The sequence below is a fragment of the Arachis duranensis genome, chromosome 1 (assembly GCF_000817695.3).
Source record: "Arachis duranensis cultivar V14167 chromosome 1, aradu.V14167.gnm2.J7QH, whole genome shotgun sequence".
Taxonomy (NCBI): Eukaryota; Viridiplantae; Streptophyta; class Magnoliopsida; order Fabales; family Fabaceae; genus Arachis; species Arachis duranensis.
In genome coordinates this window covers 7,702,262-7,724,428 of record NC_029772.3, presented here as the reverse complement: position 1 = coordinate 7,724,428, position 22,167 = coordinate 7,702,262, and the positions used below count along the sequence as shown (strand labels likewise).

General features: G+C 31.0%; 2 protein-coding genes across 2 annotated transcripts; both read left to right on the top strand.

Moving 5' to 3' along the window:
* The first annotated feature begins 5,225 nt into the window (after positions 1 to 5,225).
* On the top strand, positions 5,226 to 6,861 carry LOC107474087 (pathogenesis-related genes transcriptional activator PTI6). Its single transcript, XM_016093674.3, has one exon. It carries the CDS (start codon positions 5,661 to 5,663, stop codon positions 6,504 to 6,506), a length of 846 nt encoding a protein of 281 aa, XP_015949160.1. The 5' UTR covers positions 5,226 to 5,660; the 3' UTR covers positions 6,507 to 6,861.
* A 12,809-nt stretch (positions 6,862 to 19,670) lies between these two features.
* LOC107474928 (uncharacterized) lies at positions 19,671 to 21,114 on the top strand. Its single transcript, XM_016094576.1, has 2 exons — positions 19,671 to 20,748; positions 20,825 to 21,114. Exons 1-2 carry the CDS (start codon positions 19,671 to 19,673, stop codon positions 21,112 to 21,114), a joined length of 1,368 nt encoding a protein of 455 aa, XP_015950062.1.
* The last annotated feature ends 1,053 nt before the right edge of the window (positions 21,115 to 22,167 follow it).

Here is a 22,167-nt window from a genome sequence, read left to right as displayed (position 1 = left end):
AAAATAATTAAAATTTGTCTTATTTAATATTTTTAATTATTATAATTAATTAATATTAAATAAAATAAATTTTAATTATTTTTTGTTAATTTTTTATTATCATATATATTTTTATAATTATTCAAGCAAATCCTACCTGCAACAACATATATATTGAAAGGATCAAACACACCATGCTTAAACACCTAAACTTGTAAGTGTGTGTTTGGATTTCAGTTTGCAAATGAGAGTTTGTATATAATTGATTTTGTAAACTTGATTTTGATGAAAAGTAAGTTTGTATTAACGTGATTTATGTTTGGCAATCTTTATATCAAAATTGATTATAGTAAAATAAATGTTGTTTGGATTATACTATTCAAAATCACTTTTAGATGAAAAATTACTAAAAGAGACATCAATTAAAATAATTTTTTATAATATTCTATTATTTTACTTTAAATATTTGAATAGATCTTATTAATTCATTTTTAAATAAAGTTAATATTTATTTACTAAATTAAAGTAACATATAAAAATTAGCGAAATAAAATTATATATATAAGAGTTTTTTTTGTGACTATATATATAAGAGTATTTAATCTGTTATATTTTTTAAAAAATTTTAAGTATTAACGTGTATAATTTTATTAATAATTTTATTCTCAATATTATTTTAGAATCTAACGTGTATAATTTTATTAATACCTATGATTAATTTTTTATTTAATTGTCTTTTTTAATAGGATCATAATCTATATTATAAAAAAATTACAATAAAAAACTATATATATCAGAATTATAATTATAAAAATATTATAAAAAGATAATAATAAATATAATATACAAAAATTATAATTATAAAAATGTATAATGTCAAATAAAAATTTAACAAAAAATAAAAATAATAAATAAAAAAAAAGAGCTCATATGAAGATAAATAATAAGAAAAGAATGTCCATTCACCTAATAAGAAATTCATAAATAATACAATAACATGTCTATAGGATAAAATTGGTAAAGGAAAAATAGATGTTGAGGGTAAATGGCTAAAAGTACATTGGTGAAACGCAGAAGCTAGAAATTGTTGCTTCTGGTAAACGTGGCTTTAAATACAAAATCGTCAAACTAAAAATTAGCCAAACAAAAATGTGAAGCTTTCAAAAAGCTTAAACGTGTTTTTTCTTCTCAAACGAGTTTGCCAAACACACCCTAAGTAGTTTTGAGAATGGAGATCATTTTGATAAAGAGATTAAAAATATTTTTTTTAAAAATATTTATATGTGTCTTAATATTATTGGACATCTTTATTAAATTGGTTAATAATTTATTTTTTAATAAATCAGAATAAAATAGGTTTATTATAGCAACAATAATAAACTCAATTGTTCGTATTATAATTATTAGACCCGATTTGATTCGATCGATTTATACAATCTAAACCGAATCATGTTTAAATTTTTTAATAAAAAGATAAATATATTCTTGATTTTTGTTTAAAAAAAAACTATAATCAAATAGGTTATGTAAGTTGGTCGGTTCGACCGAATCTGATAACAATTGAGTTTATTGTTATTGTTATAAAAAATTGATTTTATTCTAATTTATTAAAAAATTAAAAAATAATTAATTTATTAATACGTCCAATAATAATGTGACACATAAATATCTTTATAAAAAGACGTTGGAAAGCATCCTTATTTGAGAATACCTACCTACAATGAGAAATAAAGAATAATTTTACTTAGCTATAGTATGAAAACCATCGACAAACAAAAATCTTTAGCCTCTCAACTGCTCAACTTAAATGAATTTCTTTTTCAACACTTTTTATTGTTGAGATCATCAAAGCTTCTTTTCAAAATACAAGTAAATTACTTTGTTGGTTACACTTTGATCACACATGAATTTGATCCTTGTATGTCAATTCGAAAAAGAAAGAGAGAAAAAAATTAGAAAAATAAATTTGGCAATTTTTTTACAAGAATTGTGTTACACATAGTAAAATATCATAATAATTTGTTTTTATTACTATTATCAAATAGAGTGCTTTTTTCGAAAAATAGAGTAAAAACTTACTTTTAAGTAGGATTTACAGATATAAATTGATTTTCGTTCTATACATTTTTTAATTAATAGTTAAATTATTCCATTAGTTTTTATAATTTTTTTAAATTTATAATTTGGTCTCTGTATTTCAAAATTTTTTAATTAAATTTTTACACCAATTTTAAATTTATAATTAGATCTTTTTTAACGATAAATATTAAAAATTATTTTTTTTAATTCATCTGACACTACTAGTAAATATACCTCAATACATTATGTTAAGTTAAATATTTTTAGGTATCCAGCTGAGCAGTGTTCATAGACAAACTCTGCAGATTGTACTGAAAAGAGTTTACATTTCATCATCATTGGTTGGAACTGGCCCAGCATTCAACATTGTCATAGACACATTTCCCTTTCCTTTTTTTACCTCTTTTTGTTTTCTCTTCTTTTTCCACAATTAATGGTGATTTTACTCAATTATTTATTCTACCACTTTATACTTCAACACAATGAAACATCCTTAGACATTCTTACAGAAAAAGAAAATTTTACATTCCATTATTCGAGGTAACTTTTTTTTCATAATTCAGTTCGATATATATCTTTTTGTACTTTTTTTTAATTTTTATTTGCTTTTTTTAATATATATGATTGAAATAGAAATGTTAATATTCAAATGTATTTACTATATGACACCAAAAAAAAAATTAACGAAAATTTTTTTCCCATTATTTGAATTAATTTGCCCCATTATTCAAAAGCATAATACTTAACACTTCAAAATTTATAACATGAAAGATAATTATTAACGAAATAAAAAATAAAACGGCTTAATATTAAAAAAAAAAAAACAATCAACAAGTGTTTTTTCGAGTCTGGTTTAATTACAAATTTTGTTACTTGTTATTGAGTCATTCTAATAATTAGTTTATTCATTTATTTAAATGTGTTATAAATTTAAATCTTACTTTATAATTTGTTAGACAACAGTACACATTTATATAAATAGATTTTAGATATGTAATTAATTAATTTTTAATTTTTCAAGTTTAGAATTATTGTTAAAAAAATTATAATTTTGTTATTTGTTAAAAATAGATATTATTCATAAGAAAAGAAAATTTTAATATATTTTCTTAACAAATATCCTATATACAATTATTAACAAAATCTAGTAACTACTACCTAAGAATTTGTCTTGTAAACATATTAGAAAGCCACGTCAATAGCCCAACTTCAACGTTATTGTTACACTAATATTTCATAAGAAATAAGAAACTAGTAATTAACAAGTAGTCAATTTGCGTGGTCTTAGATTCATGAACGTGGAAAGTTAATTAAGTTGGTACCTTCTTTGGACTCCACCCTTGCTTACTTTCTTTGTCTCTTTATTAATATTAATAAATTGTTTGTGCTCCTTCTTATTGCTATCTACTCGGGTTTCAATTGAATTTTGTCCAATACACAAAACAACATGGCTTCCTTTGAACTTTCTTAAACATTATGTTTAGGTAGAACAAGAAAATGAATGGGCCTTTTCTTTGAAAATATTGGAATGTTTTTGTTTTTGTCTTAACTATTAGGCGTGATGAATTATTATTCTAAATAGGTTTAATTATTCAATTTATTTTTATAATTTTACTAAATTTTTAATTAGGTTTCTATATTTTTTTAATTAGATCTTTATACTATAACTTCTAAAAAATGTGGTCAAAAATCTAATTTAATTATTATTTGTTGAAAAATATTCAGTTAATTTTAACATTTTTTACACTAAAAATTACCTAAATTATAAAATAAAAAATAATGTAGAGATCTAACTAAAAAATAAAAAATAAAAAAATTAATTATAAATTTAGTGAAATTATAAGAACTAATAAAATAATTAAACTTTTTAAATAATAAGATTTTATTTTTATTTCTTCCAATGATACTAGGTTTTATTATTAAAAAACAAAATTGAGTGCTATTTTCAAAATTTGGCGAATGCTAATACATTAAGACAAAAAGAAGTAAAAGGTGTAATACTCTTTGAACTTTAAATTTTAAATTTTTGAATTCTAAATTATAAATAATAAACTTGAATCTTAAATTTTAAATTCTATATTTAAGTCATTAATATAAAATATAATAAATAAATAATTAAAATTTATTTAACTAATAAAAAATTTAATATAATCCTTACTTAGTAAAAAAAATTTAAGAACGAACTTTAAAATTTGAACTCAAAATTTTAATTTAAATAATTGAGATATTTATTATTTGATGTAATTCTATTACACTAATTTAACCTAAATAAGATTACTAATATCAAACTTACATAAAATTTCTGCAAACACAAAATGAAAATTTAAAATTAACGAGGATAAGAAAAGGTTGATTTGATGAGAAAGTGAGGGAATTTGGAGAATATATAAGGAAAGGGTGAAAGTGGACAAGAGAGAGGATGAAAACTTCAATATATAGAGGCAGCTGGAACCTGCGGATTTTTCTTTCTCCCTTTGCTACCGACAGCCACACACATACACATACTCACTTTCTTATACTTTTAATTAAGAAAAATATAATTTACTTAAAATTAAGATAAAAATATTCAATTAGTTGTCTGTAAATTTTTTTTACATGAATTGCATTTAAAAATAATTTTTTATCATATGTATATTAAAAATTAGCTATTAAATTATTTATTCTCATAAAATATATATATATATATTAAAAAACACTTTATACACAAATAATATATAATGATTGAATTAATGATTAATTTTGATGTGTATATAGTACTTTTGTTTTTAATGATATATTGAAAAAAATATTTGTATTTCCCTTTTTAGTTTTTTTTTAAATAAATCAAAAGAGACCATAAATACAATATCAAAAAAAGAAAGAAAGATGAAGTATTCAAATATCTACAATTTAATTAGGAGACCTTTAAGAAGGGTCATCCATTAAACTAATAAACCACCCCACTATATTAGCCATTAGGATATTCATATTTCTCTCCTTTTTTCCCCTATCTTTTTAATTACACAGTAAGACAATACTGTGGTAGATTAGTGGTAGTAATAGTAGTGAGTCATCACTCATGAGATCACTCTCTTTTCCCTCCATCAGTCACCCATTTTCCCTCCTTTTTTCTCTCTCCTCCAATGAGAACACACCCCCTCCTGTTACCATAAATACCCTCTCCTCTCTACCTTTCTGACCTTGCTCTTCTCTTTCTTTCCATTCATTTCTTCTCTTCATTTCCCTTTCTCTTTTCCTTCTCTTCCCTTCACTCCACACTCCTAACTGCTAATTACTAAACTACCACCTCTACCTTCCCGCCAATTCTGATCACAAGCTTCCAACCTCACCTCTTTTTCTCTCACTAAACCACCCCTCACAAGGGTGGTGGTGTGTTGAGATTATACAAAATACCAAGATTGTTTTTTTTTTCTCTCTCCTTTTTTCCCCTTCTTTTTCTTCTCCATCAACACCAAAAATCATTTCTTCTTTCCACTTCTTCATGCTCCCAAACAACACAACTACCAAAACATCTTCAATTTATTTCTTTTCATTTCTACAACCTTCACAAAGAAAAGCTTGAAACCGTTTCTTCTCTTATTTTTTTACTCTCTCTCACTCTCATGTCCGCACACTCCACCCTGAAGCTTCAGAATCTCGCAATAAGAAGCTCAAGCTTCGATTTTGAAGGCGACCCACCATGCAAAACAGCAAAAAGGCTTCGATCGAAGAAGCTCCTTCGAATCATACTCACCGATCCCGACGCCACCGATTCAGAATCTTCCAACGATGAAGCAGAGGAGCAAACCCCATCACCGAGGGTAAAAAGGGAAATTATCACTCACATAATGACCCCTCGGCTTCACTCTTCGCATTCTTCTTCTCCAACCGCATCTTCATCACCTTCTCCTTCAATCGGTTCGGGTCAAAACCATGTTGACCGGAACCGGTTCAAGAGGAAAATAAAACGCACCATTTCTGGCTCTGGAAGGTTCCGTGGCGTTCGTCAGAGACCGTGGGGGCGGTGGACGGCAGAGATTCGTGACCCGAACCGAAGAAAACGGGTTTGGTTGGGCACTTTTGACACGGCGGAGGAGGCTGCCGCTGTTTACGACGCCGCGGCAGTTAAGTTCAAGGGTCCCGGCGCAGCTATTAACTTTCCTCGTGGCGATTCGGAAGTTTCCGGCGAGAGTTTTGCGGTGGTTTCCGGTGAGGGTTTTGTGGCGGTTTCTGGGAGCAGAGGGGGTTTTGCCTCTCCGACTTCGGTCCTTGCTTACGATGACGGCGTTGTTGGTGGTTGCGAGACGACGCCGTTTGAGGGTCTCCGTTACGGCGATGTGGATGCTTTCGGTTTTGACATTGACGTGCCGTTAAGTTTGATGGGCGTTAACTCGGTATTGACTCAGCGGTTTGGGAAGGAAGAGTTCGGCGAGTTAGACCCGGAAGATTTCCTGACGTGGCCTGAATAGGGGAGGGGGCTTTTTCGTCTTTTTGAAGGGATTGTGATTTCTATAGCGTTATACTTGTGCTTGTTGGAATTCCGAAACTGCCCTTCGCAGAGCAATAGATGACTAGAAGAAGAAACTATTTTTGTCCTAATGTCAATTTGTAATTAATTTAGTTATTATTGTATAAAGGAAAATGAGTTAAGTGAACAGAAGGAAAAGAAAAATATGTAATCAAGTGAGTAAGGGACTATGCAAGATATATATAGTTTGAGTAAGAATTATAGTGTAAAAAATTATATAATTGTTACTATTAATTTTGGCATATATTATTATGTTACATGCATGATCCAAGCTGGTAAGGGACAAAGTTATATGATATTTGATTATTGCCTTTTTTTTCCCTTTCTATTTATAAGATGCTTGTATCAAGATTCTTCTCATGGGATTCTATAGGTACTTGGAGGGTACCTTTTAACATTTGTTTTTTGGCCTAATATTATTATTATTATTCCAACAAAGATATGTGTGAAATGTTTAAGACCTATTATTGTTCCCTTTTTAATTCAGATGCTAATTCTGTAACATCATTAATAAATTTTCTTAGGTAAACGACCAATTAATTTGGATAATTTCAAAATATACGAAAGATAAATAAATTTTTGAAATATTTAAAAATATAATAAAATAANTTAAAAAATATTATTAAAATTTATTAATTTTATTATGTCAATTGATTTTTTTTAAATGACAGAAAAATTCTTTAAAAATGAAAAAAAAAAGGTTTAGAGAGTTTTTTAAATAAAATTTTAAAATTATTATCTATTTTTTTTTCAAAATTTCAAATTAAAGGATAAGTTGTTTGCAAAATGCAAAAGTGTCATTTACAAAGAATATCACTTTTTATTATTATTGCTGTTTTGTTTAAGTCTTTTGAGTGATTATTTGTGGTATCTATTTATTTGTTGAAGTTATTTTTGTGAGTGACATAGACTTTTGATTTTTCTTAAAATACAAATTAGTATATGAAAAATAAGGGAGATTACTTAATGTTTTATATCTTTATATATTTAGATTTTTCTATACATATATTATTTTTCATATTCATACTTACGTATTAGATTAAACTATTATTTTTACTCATAAAATACTGATAAATTTATTTATAACTAAATGAAATTAACTTTATACTTAAAAAATAAATAAACAATTATTTTTTATCATAAATGACCTACAAATAACATTAATATTTGGATATTTTTGTTTTATGAAGACTATTTTTTATTATCATAAAACTAATTTTATTTATTCATGAATTTGTATTTTATAACATAAAATATGGTTTGACAGTCCAACAATGCACTAGTTTCTATAGTGAGAATATTACTCCTAATTTAATAAGTGTGATAATTTATAAGTGATATTATTAATTTAGAACTAGTAATGTTGACTTCCAAAACAGGTAGGATTTTGTTAACATAATAATTATTCTTGTAAACTCCTTTTTTATATAAAAATGTGAAAAACAGTAATACATAGATAGGATTTTTGTTTGTTAGAAAACATGACTATGTAGATTTGATCATTTATTATGTCACGTTTTGTTCGTTTGCTACCTACGCGTTAAGCATTCAATGTATGTAACACAATTAACTGGTGTCTGAGTCTTATGATTTATGATGCAACACCAATTAATTACTAAGAAAACCACCCTGCAACTTTGTATGACTATATGAGGATGGACTTTTCTTTTTCCTCAAATATCCTTAATATTAATATTCCAATAGATAAAAATTTTAACGAATATTAACTAGCAAAAATTGATGATTATTGAGGGATTGATAGTGACGATAATCAATATGATTGAAACGACATGGTGATGGATCAAAGTTAACCAAACTATGTTTATCATTTATTTAGGTAACTTTTGTTTTAAAGTATTGAAACAGAGATTGAGAGACTAAAACTCAGAATTATATTTGTTAACTTAGAAATAAATATTAAAATTTCTGTCTTTATTTCTAAAATTTATGTATTTTAGTACCTTAAAAAAGTGGGAATACAAAGAACTAAAATTTTAGAGATAAAAATTAAAACTGTAATAACATTTTATACTTAAAATATCCTCATTTCAATTAATTAATTTCAATTTTACTTTTTGTACAAATTAAATTAAAGTTTTATTTTTATTTCAATTTCTATCTCTTACTTTGTACCAAACAAAATACTAAAATTTATTTTAATTTCTGTCTCTTAGTCTTTATCTTTTAATATCAATTTTTAATCTCTGTCTCTTTACCAAATACTACCTTAAAAACATAGATAATGGTTATGGGAGAAGGGAATGATTGTGAGTTGCAACCTTAACAATAATTGAAATATATTCAACTATTTTTGGTGTATAATGTATACCAAATATTAGTTATTTGCGTAAATATATGTTAATTTTAAAATATATATTAAAAATATACAAAATAATGTATCTATTTATACATAAATATATAATAATTGAATTAGCGACTGATATTTTATGTATGTATAATATTTTTTGTTGAAATTTTGACACTATAGAAGACAATTATATCAATTATATATCATGGTTAAGAAAATGTGAGTTCCCTTGTGTCAATAAAATGATATATATGTTAGTATATTCCTTATGACAAAATTCATATATAAGGACCAATAAGAAATGTTTAACAATAAGAAATGTTAGCATACTTTTTATATAATCACAAATTTTAGACAATAATGACTTCAGTTATTTTTGTCTCATTAAATTGATACTAAAATCAGATATTAATAAAAATAAAAAAATAATTAGATATGTATAAATGAATAATTTTTTTGATATTTTTAATTTCGAATCTTAGTTTAGACTTTTAATTTGGGGTATGATTTTTACATAAATTTTTTTTGAATAAAAATTTAATTAATTTGAGTTAAATTTTACATTGATTTTTTTACTATAATAATTAAATGTGGTACAATTGAACGTAATAGTAGTACACATATGCAAACAAACAAGGAAGTGGGACCCTATGAAAGCACAAAGAGATGAATGCTAGTGGTTGATAACAAGTTAAGAATAATAATGGTGGGTCCATAATACTAATTCATGCTCCTTCATAATGGCATTTCAAATGGCCTATGACCCTCCCCCAACCATATAAAGTAGCTGCCGGCGGCTCACAACACAAATCAAGATATGTATCAACCATGCTTTCTTCGGTGTCACAAGTCACAACACATGTATGAGTTAGGAACAAATAATATCAATGTCAATTTAAATAATGTTATATTATATTTATATATAATTTTTAATAAAATGTATATTTTATCAATTTAACTATTAAATGACAATATTGATAAAATACAAAACAACAACAATAACAAAGCCTTGTTCTACTAGGGGGGATCGACTACATGAATCAAACAATGTCATTGTGCTTTTTCATGTATCATGTCTACAGAAAAACCATTTATATGTAGATCTCGTTTGACCACCTCATGGATGGTCTTCTTAGATCTCCCTCTGCCTTTCGTCCCTTGTCCATCTTCTATCTCATCCACCTTATTAACTGGGTGTTCTATCGGTCTTCTTCTCACATGTCCAAACCACTTGAGACGCGATTCAGCCATCTTTTTCACAATGGATACTACTCCAACTCTCTTCCTTATATCTTTGTTCCTTATTTTATCCAATCACGTATGACAATATTGATAAAATATATAATAAAAAAAATCATTATCAAGTTTTACTGATAACGTAAAACAAAATCGTAAAATTTCTATAAATTATGTGGTGGTTTAATTTCAAATCGCACAAAAATATTATTAGTGACTCTTTATAAACCATCGTCCTTTAAGGTATAGAAAAATAAATTCGCGCAGTTTCTAACACCAGTTGATATAACTGTCGCTAATGGGTGGATTAATTTGAGACGGTTTGAAATTATTGCTATTTTGTTCATTAGTTTTTTAAAAAATTAAGCCAAGGTTTTAATTTAAAATGGTTCAATATAAAATTTGTTAAAGACAAACATATGAACTTCTAATTTAATGATTACTTTTTTTTTAAATGGTTCAATGTAAAAATTATTCTTTGCTTCCATATCTTCTACATTTTAAACTTGATCATGATGCATAGTGTTACTTAATTGAAGAAATTCTTCACACAAATTGTTATCAATAATCTTTATTTACAACATATATAAATAAAAATATCTCACTTTGTGGATTTTCCTCCGACCCCGTCCTTACAACATCACACCCTGTCACTATCGGATCCTATAATGTAATCATCATCTATCCAATAATGAGTTAATTATCAATTTTCTATATAAATTTCTTATGAGTGAAATTGCTCGGATAAAAACAGAAGAATAAAAGTAAAATTTTTATGAGTAGTTGTGTTATATGTATTTTTTAGAATTCATATTGAGCAAAAATAAGTATATAAAAAATTTTCCCAATAAATTCCTATACTTGTAGATTTACATAAACCATATCAATAATATAGAATGTAATTTCTATAAAAAAAAAAAGAAATTCCAGAGTATTTTTCACGATTTACTTTGATGAATTTTACAATTATTAACGCTCATACTAATAACTAAGCTACTATAATTAAGTCTATTGTATTATGAGTTAGGTAGGCTATTGGACTTTTAAATGGCAAAATCATAATGCATGTTTTCTACTTAAATCCCTCAGCAATAATAAATCACTGCCGAATTAGCTAATGGAATTAAATGGGAGTTAACTTCATAGAAATATGTTCAACTATAGGCGTATTTTATTTGCGAAGTTGGTGGCTTCAAATCTTAAGTTGATGGATGTCATCATAGTTATTAGAACCGAACCGGTAACCGATTCAATCAAATTATTAGTTTATTGAATTATTAGTTTAATCGGTAGATTATAGAAATTAATTAGTATCTATTATATTATTTAAATATATATTAAAAAATATTAATATTAATAGATGTCATATAATTATCAATAACAAAAATATGTTATGATTAATAAAAAATTTTTGCTTATTTTTTTTAATTTATAGATATTTAACAAAGTTTAATTTTTATTTTAATAATTATATATAATTAAAAAATAATTAATTTAAGAAAAAGTAAATATAAAATAAAAAATAAATTAAATTAATCTGAACACTATTTATTAGAATTAAAAAATAAAAAATATTTTAAATTTGCATGACTAAAAGAGTTAATAATAAAATTAATTAGGATATGTCTAATAGTTTGTAATATATTTATAAAGGCACTATATATTATAAAGATGTTGAAGGTCTCAAGTTCAAACCCAGTGTTTAGAATATCCTCGAACTTTTTGAAATTTGAGTGATGCGTGTGTTCACATCAGCGGGCCAATCGGTCCGATTCGATCTTCGGTTTAGGCTGAGTTTGATCGGATTTTTTGAATTTGACCGATTCGTTTATTTGTCTAATTAAAATGTTAATTTGGACCGATTTAAATTTTGGTTCATCAGTTTTTCGGTCGAATCGGCCGAATTTATAACTATGGATGTCACCTTATCTGTCCATTTAAGTAAGTATTAAAATTTTGAATCCCATTTTATATATGCAGAAATTTATTAATCAATAATAAATTTTTAAATAAAATTTACATCCGTAATAAATTAATCATTCAAACTCCGCCTATGTTACACTTCCGGTACATAGCCGGTCCCAAACCCGGATAAATGAGGAGGGTTGTGTTAGGTCTTCGGTAACCAACATAAAAATATAGCCGAACCCCCCATGACATGAATCAAAGACATTATTGCGCTAAAGCTAGGTCATTGCCCGGAAGCAACGCTCCGTATGGCTCGAGTACGGTGTCAAAGCAAGAGCCGCTGCATCGGTGCCCGGATGTAGTGTTAAATAAGTAAGGGTTCTCGCGTTTTCGTGAACGGACGAGGGTAAATAAGCTAGTTCACAAAGTAAAAGGTAAAGGTCGAAGCGACAGAAGGTTGAGATTTGGGACATGGAACATAGACACTCTAACAGGAAAGTCCATGGAGGTGGTGAACACCATGACAAGGAGGAAGATTAACATTATGTGCCTACAAGAAACGAAATGGGTTGGTGCAAAGGCTAGGGAGTTGGATACTTCTGGTTTCAAACTTTGGTATACAGGAAAGGTGAAGAATAGGAATGGGGTTGGAATAATTGTGGATAAGCAGTGGAAGAAGGACGTAGTGGATGTCAAGAGGGTGGGAGATCGGATCATCTCTATCAAACTTGTGGTGGAGGGAGGTGCTTTCCATGTGATTAGCACATATGCACCGCAAGTGGGTTCGGACGAACAACACAAGATAAGGTTTTGGGAGGATCTAGAGAGTTTGGTTCAAGGCATACCTTTGGGAGATAAGATTTTCTTAGGAGGAGATTTAAATGGCCATATTGGGAGAGAAGTGACTGGATATGGGAGTATTCACGGAGGCCATGGTTTCGAAGTGATCAATATTGAGGGTAAAACTATTTTGGACTTTTCCTCAACCTTTGATCTTCTCATCGCAAATACATGTTTTAAAAAGAGAGACGAACATCTTATAACCTATAAGAGTGGCATGACAAGCTCTCAAATCGACTTCTTCTTGTTGAGGAGAGTCGACCGGAAATTTTGCATTAACTGTAAAATTATCCCGGGAGAGAGTTTGACAACACAACATAGGGTGCTCGTCATGGATTTTCGCGTTGAACAAAAGTTGAGGAAAAGACATCATATGAAGAATCCAAGGACGATGTGGTGGCGGATGAAAGGTGAGAAACAAAGAAGCTTCCTAAGACAGGTAGGAGAAGAGGCAAAGTGAGATGGGAATGGAAGCGCGGAAGAGATGTAGAGGGAGATAGCAAAAGTTATTAGAAGAACTGCAAAAGAAAGTTTTGGTGAATCTAAAGGAATAGGACCAAGAGACAAGGAGTCCTGGTGGTGGAATGCGAGTATACAAGAAAAGATAAAGATAAAAAGAGAATGCTTTAAAGAGTGGTCTTTGTGCCGTAATGCAGATAACTAGGAAAAATATAAGGCAGCTAAGAAAGAGACAAAAGTGGCTGTAAGTGAAGCAAAAACAAGAGCATATGAGGGTCTCTACCAGTCTTTGGGCACGAAAGAAGGAGAAAAAGGTATATATATAATCGCAAAGAGTCGGGAAAGAAGAACGAGAGATTTGGATCAGGTTAAGTACATAAAGGATAAGAATGGAGAGGTGTTGGCTCAAGAGGAGAAGATTAATGAAAGGTGGAAGAGCTACTTCTACGAGTTATTTAATGAGGGACAGAAGACTCTTCCGAGCCTTGGTCGATTATGCACAAGGGAAGAAGATCAAAACTTTGACTACTATTGAAGGATTCGAGACTTCGAGGTAAAAGAGGCTCTAAAACAGATGAAAAATGGCAGGGCAGTAGGACCTGATAATATCCCGATTGAGGTTTGGAACGGTCTTGGAGAAAAAGCCATCAACTGGTTAACCAAGCTTTTTAATGAGATTTTAAGGTCAAAGAAGATGCCTGATGAGTAGAGAAAGAGCGCCTTGGTACCTATCTACAAGAATAAGGGGGATATACAAAGTTGCGGAAACTATAGAGGGATTAAGCTTATGAGTCATACTATGAAGTTATGGGAAAGGGTGATAGAACGGAGGTTGAGAAAAGTGACACAAGTAACAGAGAACCAATTTGGATTTATACCAGGAAGATCTACCACTGAAGCGATATACTTATTAAGAAGGATGATGGAGAAGTATCATAGTAATAAAAGGGATCTACATATGGTGTTTATTGATTTGGAAAAAGCGTATGATAGGATACCAAGGGAGGTGTTATGGAAGGTTTTAGAAAAGAGGAGAGTAAAGATCGCATATATTCGGGCAATTAAAGGCATGTATGATGGGGCCACAACTAGTGTGAAGACTCAAGGTGGTGTGACGGAGAAATTCTCTATTGGTATAGGATTACACCAAGGATCATCCTTAAGTCCATACCTTTTCACATTAGTCTTGGAAGTACCCACAGAGCACATCCAAGAGCCTGTGTCATGGTGCATGCTTTTTGCCGATGATATCGTCCTTATGGGAGAGTCAATGGAATACCTAAATAAGAAGTTGGAGTTATGGAGAGAAGCTCTAGAAGTGTATGGTCTGCGCATAAGCCGTAGCAAGACGGAATATATGGAATGTAAGTTCAGTCTGAGAAGGGAAAACCCCAATATAGAGGTGAAGATTGGAGAAAACATCCTAGGAAAAGTTAAAAGTTTTAAGTATCTTGGGTGCATCATACAGGATAATGGAGAGATTGAACATGATGTAAATCATAGGATCCAAGCAGGTTGGTCAAAATGGCAGAGTACATTTGGTTTTATATGCGACAAAAAAGTGCCTTTAAAACTTAAAGGTAAATTCTATCGCACCGCTATTAGACCGGCTATGCTGCATGGTACGGAATGTTGGGCGGCTAAAGGGGAGCACGAACATAAGCTGAGTGTGGCAGAGATGAAGATGTTGAGATGGATGAGTTGTCATACGCGATTGGATAAAATAAGGAATGAAGATATAAGGGAGAGAGTTGGAATAGCACCCATTGTGGAAAAGATAGTTAAATCGCGTCTCAGGTGGTTTGGACATGTGAGAAGAAGACCGATAGAACATCCAGTCAGGAGGGTGGATGAGATGGAAGATAGACAAAGGGCGAAAGGCAGAGGAAGACCTAAGAAGACCATCCATGAGGTGGTCAAACGAGATCTACATGTAAACGGTCTCTCTGTAGACATGATACATGACATAGCACAATAGCGTCGTTTGATTCATGTAACCGACCCCACTTAGTGGGACAAGGCTTTGTTGTTGTTAATAAATTAATCATTCACTTATCAAATTTAAAGATATAGTAAAAAGCAAACAAAAAATATCTTATACAAACTATCACTATTTGAGTCTTTGGAGGCTTATATATAATTTGCCTAGCCTATATAAAATATCAAAAGAAAAGCATGTAAATTGTGGTTATCAGGAAGAGTGTTTTGAATCAATGAAGGTAAAAACTAAAAAGAAAAAGAAAATGAAAAAAGAAAGAAGAATTGAAGAATCCCCGAAATTATTGGGGTTAAAATAAAGATTTTGAAAGGACATCGGATGTATCCAAAGGTGGGTAACCAAACAGATATGAAGCTTAGAAAGAGCTCAAAAATGTGACGACCCACCACCACCTTATTATACATCGCAGCCGCCATCAACTATTTCTAATCAACTCTTAATCTTTTCTTTATTCTTAATAATCAATTCAATTAGGCCATTAATGTTTTTTTGTCACCCAACAGAAACGTTAGTCAAACACAATTTTCTTTTTTCAGTGAACGACAAAATTGGCTAATTTTTTTTGTTATGGAAGTAAAAGTGGTGATATACTTTAACATGGTAATTTTTTGTGTTTTTTAAAACTGTGGAAGTATACAAATTCCTGGACCCGATTTCTGTACTTAAAATTTTTTAATTTTTTTTAACACAAATCCCTGGAACCGATTTGTGTACCTCTCACAAATCGGACGGTCCGATTTCTGTACCTCTAACAAATCGGACGGTCCGATTTGTGCTTCTTTAATTAAACGATCCCACATTTAAGTATAACACCCCAACAATCCACATTTAAAAAAAACACCACTACCACTCCAATATTAAAAATAAAAAATTCTGACAAAATTAACTGAAGGTAGACAGAAAAAATTAGGATTTTTCAAATATTTTTTTATATTTGTTTGAGCGTCGTTAAACTAATAGAAAAATAAATTTTTATATTTTATTTTTAGCGTGTTTATTTAATAAATATCTAATAGTAAAAATAAACATATTAAAAAGATAAAAAATTTATTTGAAAAACTATAATTTACATCTTTTTTTAAAAAAAAGAGATATTTTTACATAATAAATAAACAAAAAATTACTTTTATATTATTATACCTAAACATAATTGATAAATTTTTTAAATAAAATTCAGATCTACATAAGTTCTTTATCGATATAATAATAATAATAATAATAGTAGTAGTAGTAGTGTAGAATTGCACGTCTAAAAACTCAATAACTACAGATTCAAAATCAAAAATTTATGTTGGTGATAATTCTGCTATATGGTATTATTTTATAAAATGTAAATTTTTTGATATAGTGTAAAATATTTTATGTAATTATATGTATAAAAAATATTTGCACCCATAAAATATAATAATAAAAATAATTTGTTAAGAAAGCAACCATATATTATTTAACTTGCAACTTTTACATACAATTGTGTTGGAAATAATACATCATTTTTCCTTGAGAAAATATTTTTTACAGAGAAATAAAATAGGTACAATCACAACACAAGAATTTAACGTGGAAACTCTAATTACCGGAGAAAAAATTACCGCCGTTGTCAAATGACAACCAGAGAATATCACTATATGAAAATTGTTACAACACATAGACTTCTTTCTCTCTAACACCGGCACCCCAGTACATCCACACTCTCTCAAAGCAAATATCTAACTACACCTCACAACACTTTTTAATCAAAGAGTACAGAGGAAAAGAAAAATTAGATACAAGGTTAAAGTGTTTCTGACTGGTGCAAAAACAAATGGAGAACTTAGCCTCATATTTATAGCCTAGGCCACCTACTCCATTTGCTATCCTAAGTAATGTGGGACTAATTCAACCAAATCCTAACAAATTGCACTATTAAAAGCAATTGTGTTATATATAAACCAAATAAACGTGAGAAATGTATACTATATATTACTAATGTTTCTTTCTTCTTTCACTCTTTTTCTATTCGATGCATTACATGCTAAAAGACAAATAAATTCAAGTAAAAAATTGTTTTTAATGCCTTCTTTTATTTTTTAACCACCAACCAATTTCTTCTCATTATATATATATATGTTCATTGACCATATATATGACCAGTAACTTTTAGGTGGTTTCTCTATCTTATATAAGGATATGAGTTTCAAAAATTTTAATTTGTTTCTCTATATATATTAAAAATTAATCACTATTTATTTTTACATATTTATATATGTTTGGATCAATTGTAGATTTTTTAAACTGAGAAGTTGATGGAAAGCTTATTTTTTATTTCCTAACAACGCCAAAAATTAAACTGAGAGGACAATTTATAAAAATATTCTGATGCTTAAGTCAATAAACATTTTAAGTAAAACATGTGAGATATGATTACATATATATTTACCTATCAACTTATTAAACTACTTAAGTATTTATACATCTTCGATTCATATATATAACTATTCTATCCATTCATATATATATCCACATATTTTAGAGTTTATATTATTGTCGTTCTAATTTTTTAAAGATTATTTTATTAAAATCTATATCTTTTAGAGGACGAAATAACTATTTAGTTTAATCCTCACAAGAAGTGCAATGTCATACCTAAATATCTTCTTATACACGAAAATGAAACTTATTAATAAGTTGGTAAGAACACTTCTTGTATTCTCATGATGAACTTAAAAGAATTATTAAGAGAGTGGTGGGAAATAGACTACCATATCTCAAATTATTATTACTAATTCATGCACTGTTATTATTGGTCATAATAAGGAAGAAAATAAGCACAAATATATATATGTACGACATAATAATACATCAACTAATGATGATGGGGAATCCCCACAACATAGATAATTAATTAATAATAATTAGTACAATAATTTTGATGAATGTGTAGCTTTAATTTGCTAGATTTATAGAGGCCAAATTTGGATTTAGCAATGATATCAATGTAGTACTAGGTAGATCCCTAATCCAAAAATAAAGAAAGCCAAGAATAGTGGAATAGCTAGTGTCACATAATGCAATGAATGGAAAGCAAAAAAAGGAAAACATATATAGATAGATAGATAGATGTTTGTTATATTGCATTTAAAAGTGAGGTACATATTGATGGATCGGAGTGGCCATAATAATGTTAGTAGCACATATATATAGTCTGTTACATTCACATGGATATATATAATTGTCATTCACTTCACGATGTTCATCATAATGGGATACTAGCTAACCCCACTTACCCCTTTTTTTTTCATTTCTTAATTTAGTAATATTATTTCTACATTTAATATTTTATTATTAATAAAAAGACACATCAAACAAAATTGAAGGGTGGAAAATAAGAATATAATTAAGGATTAAAATAAAGGGTTTGGTGCGTGGTTGATAAGGACTAGGGCCGGGATAGCTTAATTTTTTTTTTAAATTCTATGTTTTAACAATATATTGCAATTATTTTTTTAATTTTGCTAGTTTTCTAACATAAACCATGTTTTTTTTTATTTGTTAATTGATTTCTTACGAAAAGTTGTGTAGTTTGCGTTTACAAAACATCTTATCTTTGAAATAATGTTTTCATATATCTTGATTATTACGAATCACACCTTTTTTTTTTTCACAGAAAAAAAATCATTCATAAAAATAGCCAATTGACACTTACAGATTAGGCTTTTTAATCTAAATGTGCATCTAAAAAACATTAATTCTCAAAATGCGCATGGCTAAAAATTTTTCTGAAAATGTGCATTGTCATTTTTTGGCATGTGCCCGTGAAATGGATTTGAACTCCATTTCACTGAAGGTGCCCACGAAATAGGCAATCCATGTCAGGGCCAGCTCTCACGAAATGGCTATCCCATTTCCATGGTGGCAGCAGCGAAATGGAAGGAAGAACTCTGAGCAGGCAGGCGCGAAATGGGTGTACTGCCAAGTTGAGACTCCATATCTCTTGTACCGCACATGAAATGTGACAAATTTATGTGTACTGCACACGAATTGGAATAACGGCTAGGCTATAAAAATCCTTTTCCAGCAGAACTAAAGCCATATTTCTAATTCTCACTTCTTCTACCATTCCTTTCTTCTCCAAAAATTCCAGTTTCATAGAAGCTACTTTCACTAATTTTTGGGTGTCATAATGGCATCTGAACATATTTATGTGGTCATATATCTTAATGGAGAAATTTTGTATACAGCTGAGGGAGTGACCTTTATGTATGACGACCCACTTTGGATAATGATTTTCCCGCAATCGTGTCTGCAACAACTAAAAAATATGATTCTAATAACACTGACTGATTGGAAAAAAGGAGATCAGTACGCTTATTTACAGGATGCCGGTTGCTGTAGCAAGTTCATTTACATATCAGAAAATGCATATTAAATCTGACCAGCACGTGTCGATGATGTTTTCGTATCATCGTAGCATCGGAAGCATCTATTCAATGGAACTCTGGGTGAAGCTCCAAGATGTGGGGGGCAGCTCATCTAGTTTGAATAACGTGGAGGAAATGCAAAATTCTGGTGCTGGTGAAGGCATTCCGTTTTTGGAGATAGATAGGGCTCGCAGTCCGTCCTTTAACGCCTTCGTGGCCCCTGCCCAGAATGCAGAAATTCCTGACCGACGTTCTTTTTCCACTGTCCATGTCGCATATCCGAAAGGAATGGCCGACGGGTTGGCTGACTCCTCTCAGGTAGACGAGATTGAGAATGATAGTGAAGAGGAAGCAGAAGTTGTTCCGAAAATCCAACCGGTTCAGGGCGAAAGGGTCATCCCAACTGGTGTTGAACCGATAAATGTTGCAAGGGTTGGAGGTCTTTTCAGCGGCACCCCCGACCATTACTTGCACCTCAGTCTTGGTCCAATGAACTCAACAAATGCAGAGGACATACCCAGTAACTATGGTTTGACTGGTGAAATGGAGCTAGAGGTTGGCTTGAAATTCTTGAGTAAGGATGCAGCAATGCTTGCTATTAAGAACTACAACATCCGTCGAAGTGCAGAACTCAAAGTAGTGCAGTCAGATCATACTAGGTATGTTTGTCGATACAAACTTTTTGGTGACCAATGTTGCTGGATGGTGAGGGTTGCGAAGGCGAGGGCGTTCAGATTTTGGGAAGTTCGAAAATATCAAGGGCCTCGCAGTTGTTTGGCATCTGCGACGTCGCAAGATCATGCTCAACTCGATTCAAATGTCATATGCCAGCACATATTCCCCATGGTTCAAGCAGATGCAACCATTTGCATAAAGGTGTTGCAGGGATCCGTGGAGTCGGCATACGGATACAAGGTGTCTTACAAAAAGGTTCGGCTAGCGAAGCAAAAGTCAATAGCGAAAATCTATAGAGACTGTGATGATTCTTATAACCAGCTACAGAGATACTTCAATGCGTTGCAAACTTTTGTTCCAGGTAAGCCTTTCTATGGGATTGCATACTTGTTTTGTTATAGTTATCATGTTCTTATGAATTTGCAATATCGTCATAGGTACAATTGTCGACCTACAGACCCGACCATACTATGTCGGCAACACGCTCGACCGCAAAAGTGTCATGTTTCATCAAGTATTTTGGTCATTCTCATCGTGTATCGAGGCATTCAAGCACTGCAAGCCCCTAGTCTCGGTTGATGGAACACACATGTATGGTAAGTACACAGGTACCTTCTTGATAGGAATAGCACAGGATGGAAACAACAACATTCTTCCCATAGCTTTCGCGCTAGTGGAACGGGAGAACACAGATGCGTGGTACCTCTTTCTGACCAACTTAAGGTGACATGTGGCTACTCAACCGGAAGTTCTACTGATCTCTGACAGGCATGCGGCTATAAAGGTTGCGCTCGAGCGACAGGGGGGTGACTACCTGAATTAGAGGGTCGAAGTGCAAGTCCTAAGTCAGTGGGTGTGCGTGGTGATGCCTGAGAAGGAATGAATTGATCATGGTCATCAAATAAAGATGAAAAGTTTGTCCAACCAACTCGATCCATAGAGTCAATCAGGTCCTGTGTACCGCCCCCCTGCGATGAACCACCCTCATCGTAGGTACTATTGTAAGGCATATACTGATGGACCGTGGATGACTGAAAGGGGTCGTCTGCGACGACCGGCTGCGGGCAGTAGACATCTCCAGAGAAATGCATCTCCACCGGCTGATCCCAAGCATTAACCTGAGCTGGATCCTGTACTGGAAAGTCTGGGACCTGCATCTCCTCAACTTCGACAGCCTGATGTCTTCCACGGCGAGCATGATGGCGTCTCCTGTCCTGTGGAACTGCTGGTAGCTGAACAACTGGGTCTCTACCGTACTCTGCCGAAGCCCCTCGTGGAATGTCATCTCCTCGGGGATCATAGAAGGCTTCCGGGGGTGACAGAAACCTCTTTGTTCTCGAGCAATACCACCTGTAATAATCACGACTAGGTTGCAAGGTATCCGCCCTATTAATCTCTAGCCGATATGATACAGTCCGTCGGTTTGTTCACACTTCAAACCATGTCTGCAGGCGGATGGGCCACCATCCATCTTCGTTGCGAGCCGACTGGCGATAGAAGGTGTCTATGTTTAAGGGAGGGTTTGGTGGACCTTGTTTGCCGCCGAACTGCTGCATGACTCTATCGATGTTAACAATCTCGATCCAGTGGAACAGAATAAGTGGCATGACCGCCGTATAGAAATCCCCATGTGGAGCTCCAAGAAATTCCGCAGGCACCCTCGACAGAATACGTGCATCCCTGTACGACATCAACAGGAACTACCAAAGCCAAGTGTCATTTACAACAGGAATAGTTACCTCGTCCACCTTCAAATTGTCCAACCTCAGACGATGCCTTT

Bases quoted from the DNA above. Each gene is read 5' to 3' on its own strand.
- LOC107474087 (XM_016093674.3), top strand. From the start codon at position 5,661: ATGTCCGCACACTCCACCCTGAAGCTTCAGAATCTCGCAATAAGAAGC.
- LOC107474928 (XM_016094576.1), top strand. From the start codon at position 19,671: ATGCCGGTTGCTGTAGCAAGTTCATTTACATATCAGAAAATGCATATT. The intron at 20,749-20,824 runs GTAAGCCTTTCT...ATATCGTCATAG, and splicing joins GTTGCAAACTTTTGTTCCAG to GTACAATTGTCGACCTACAG.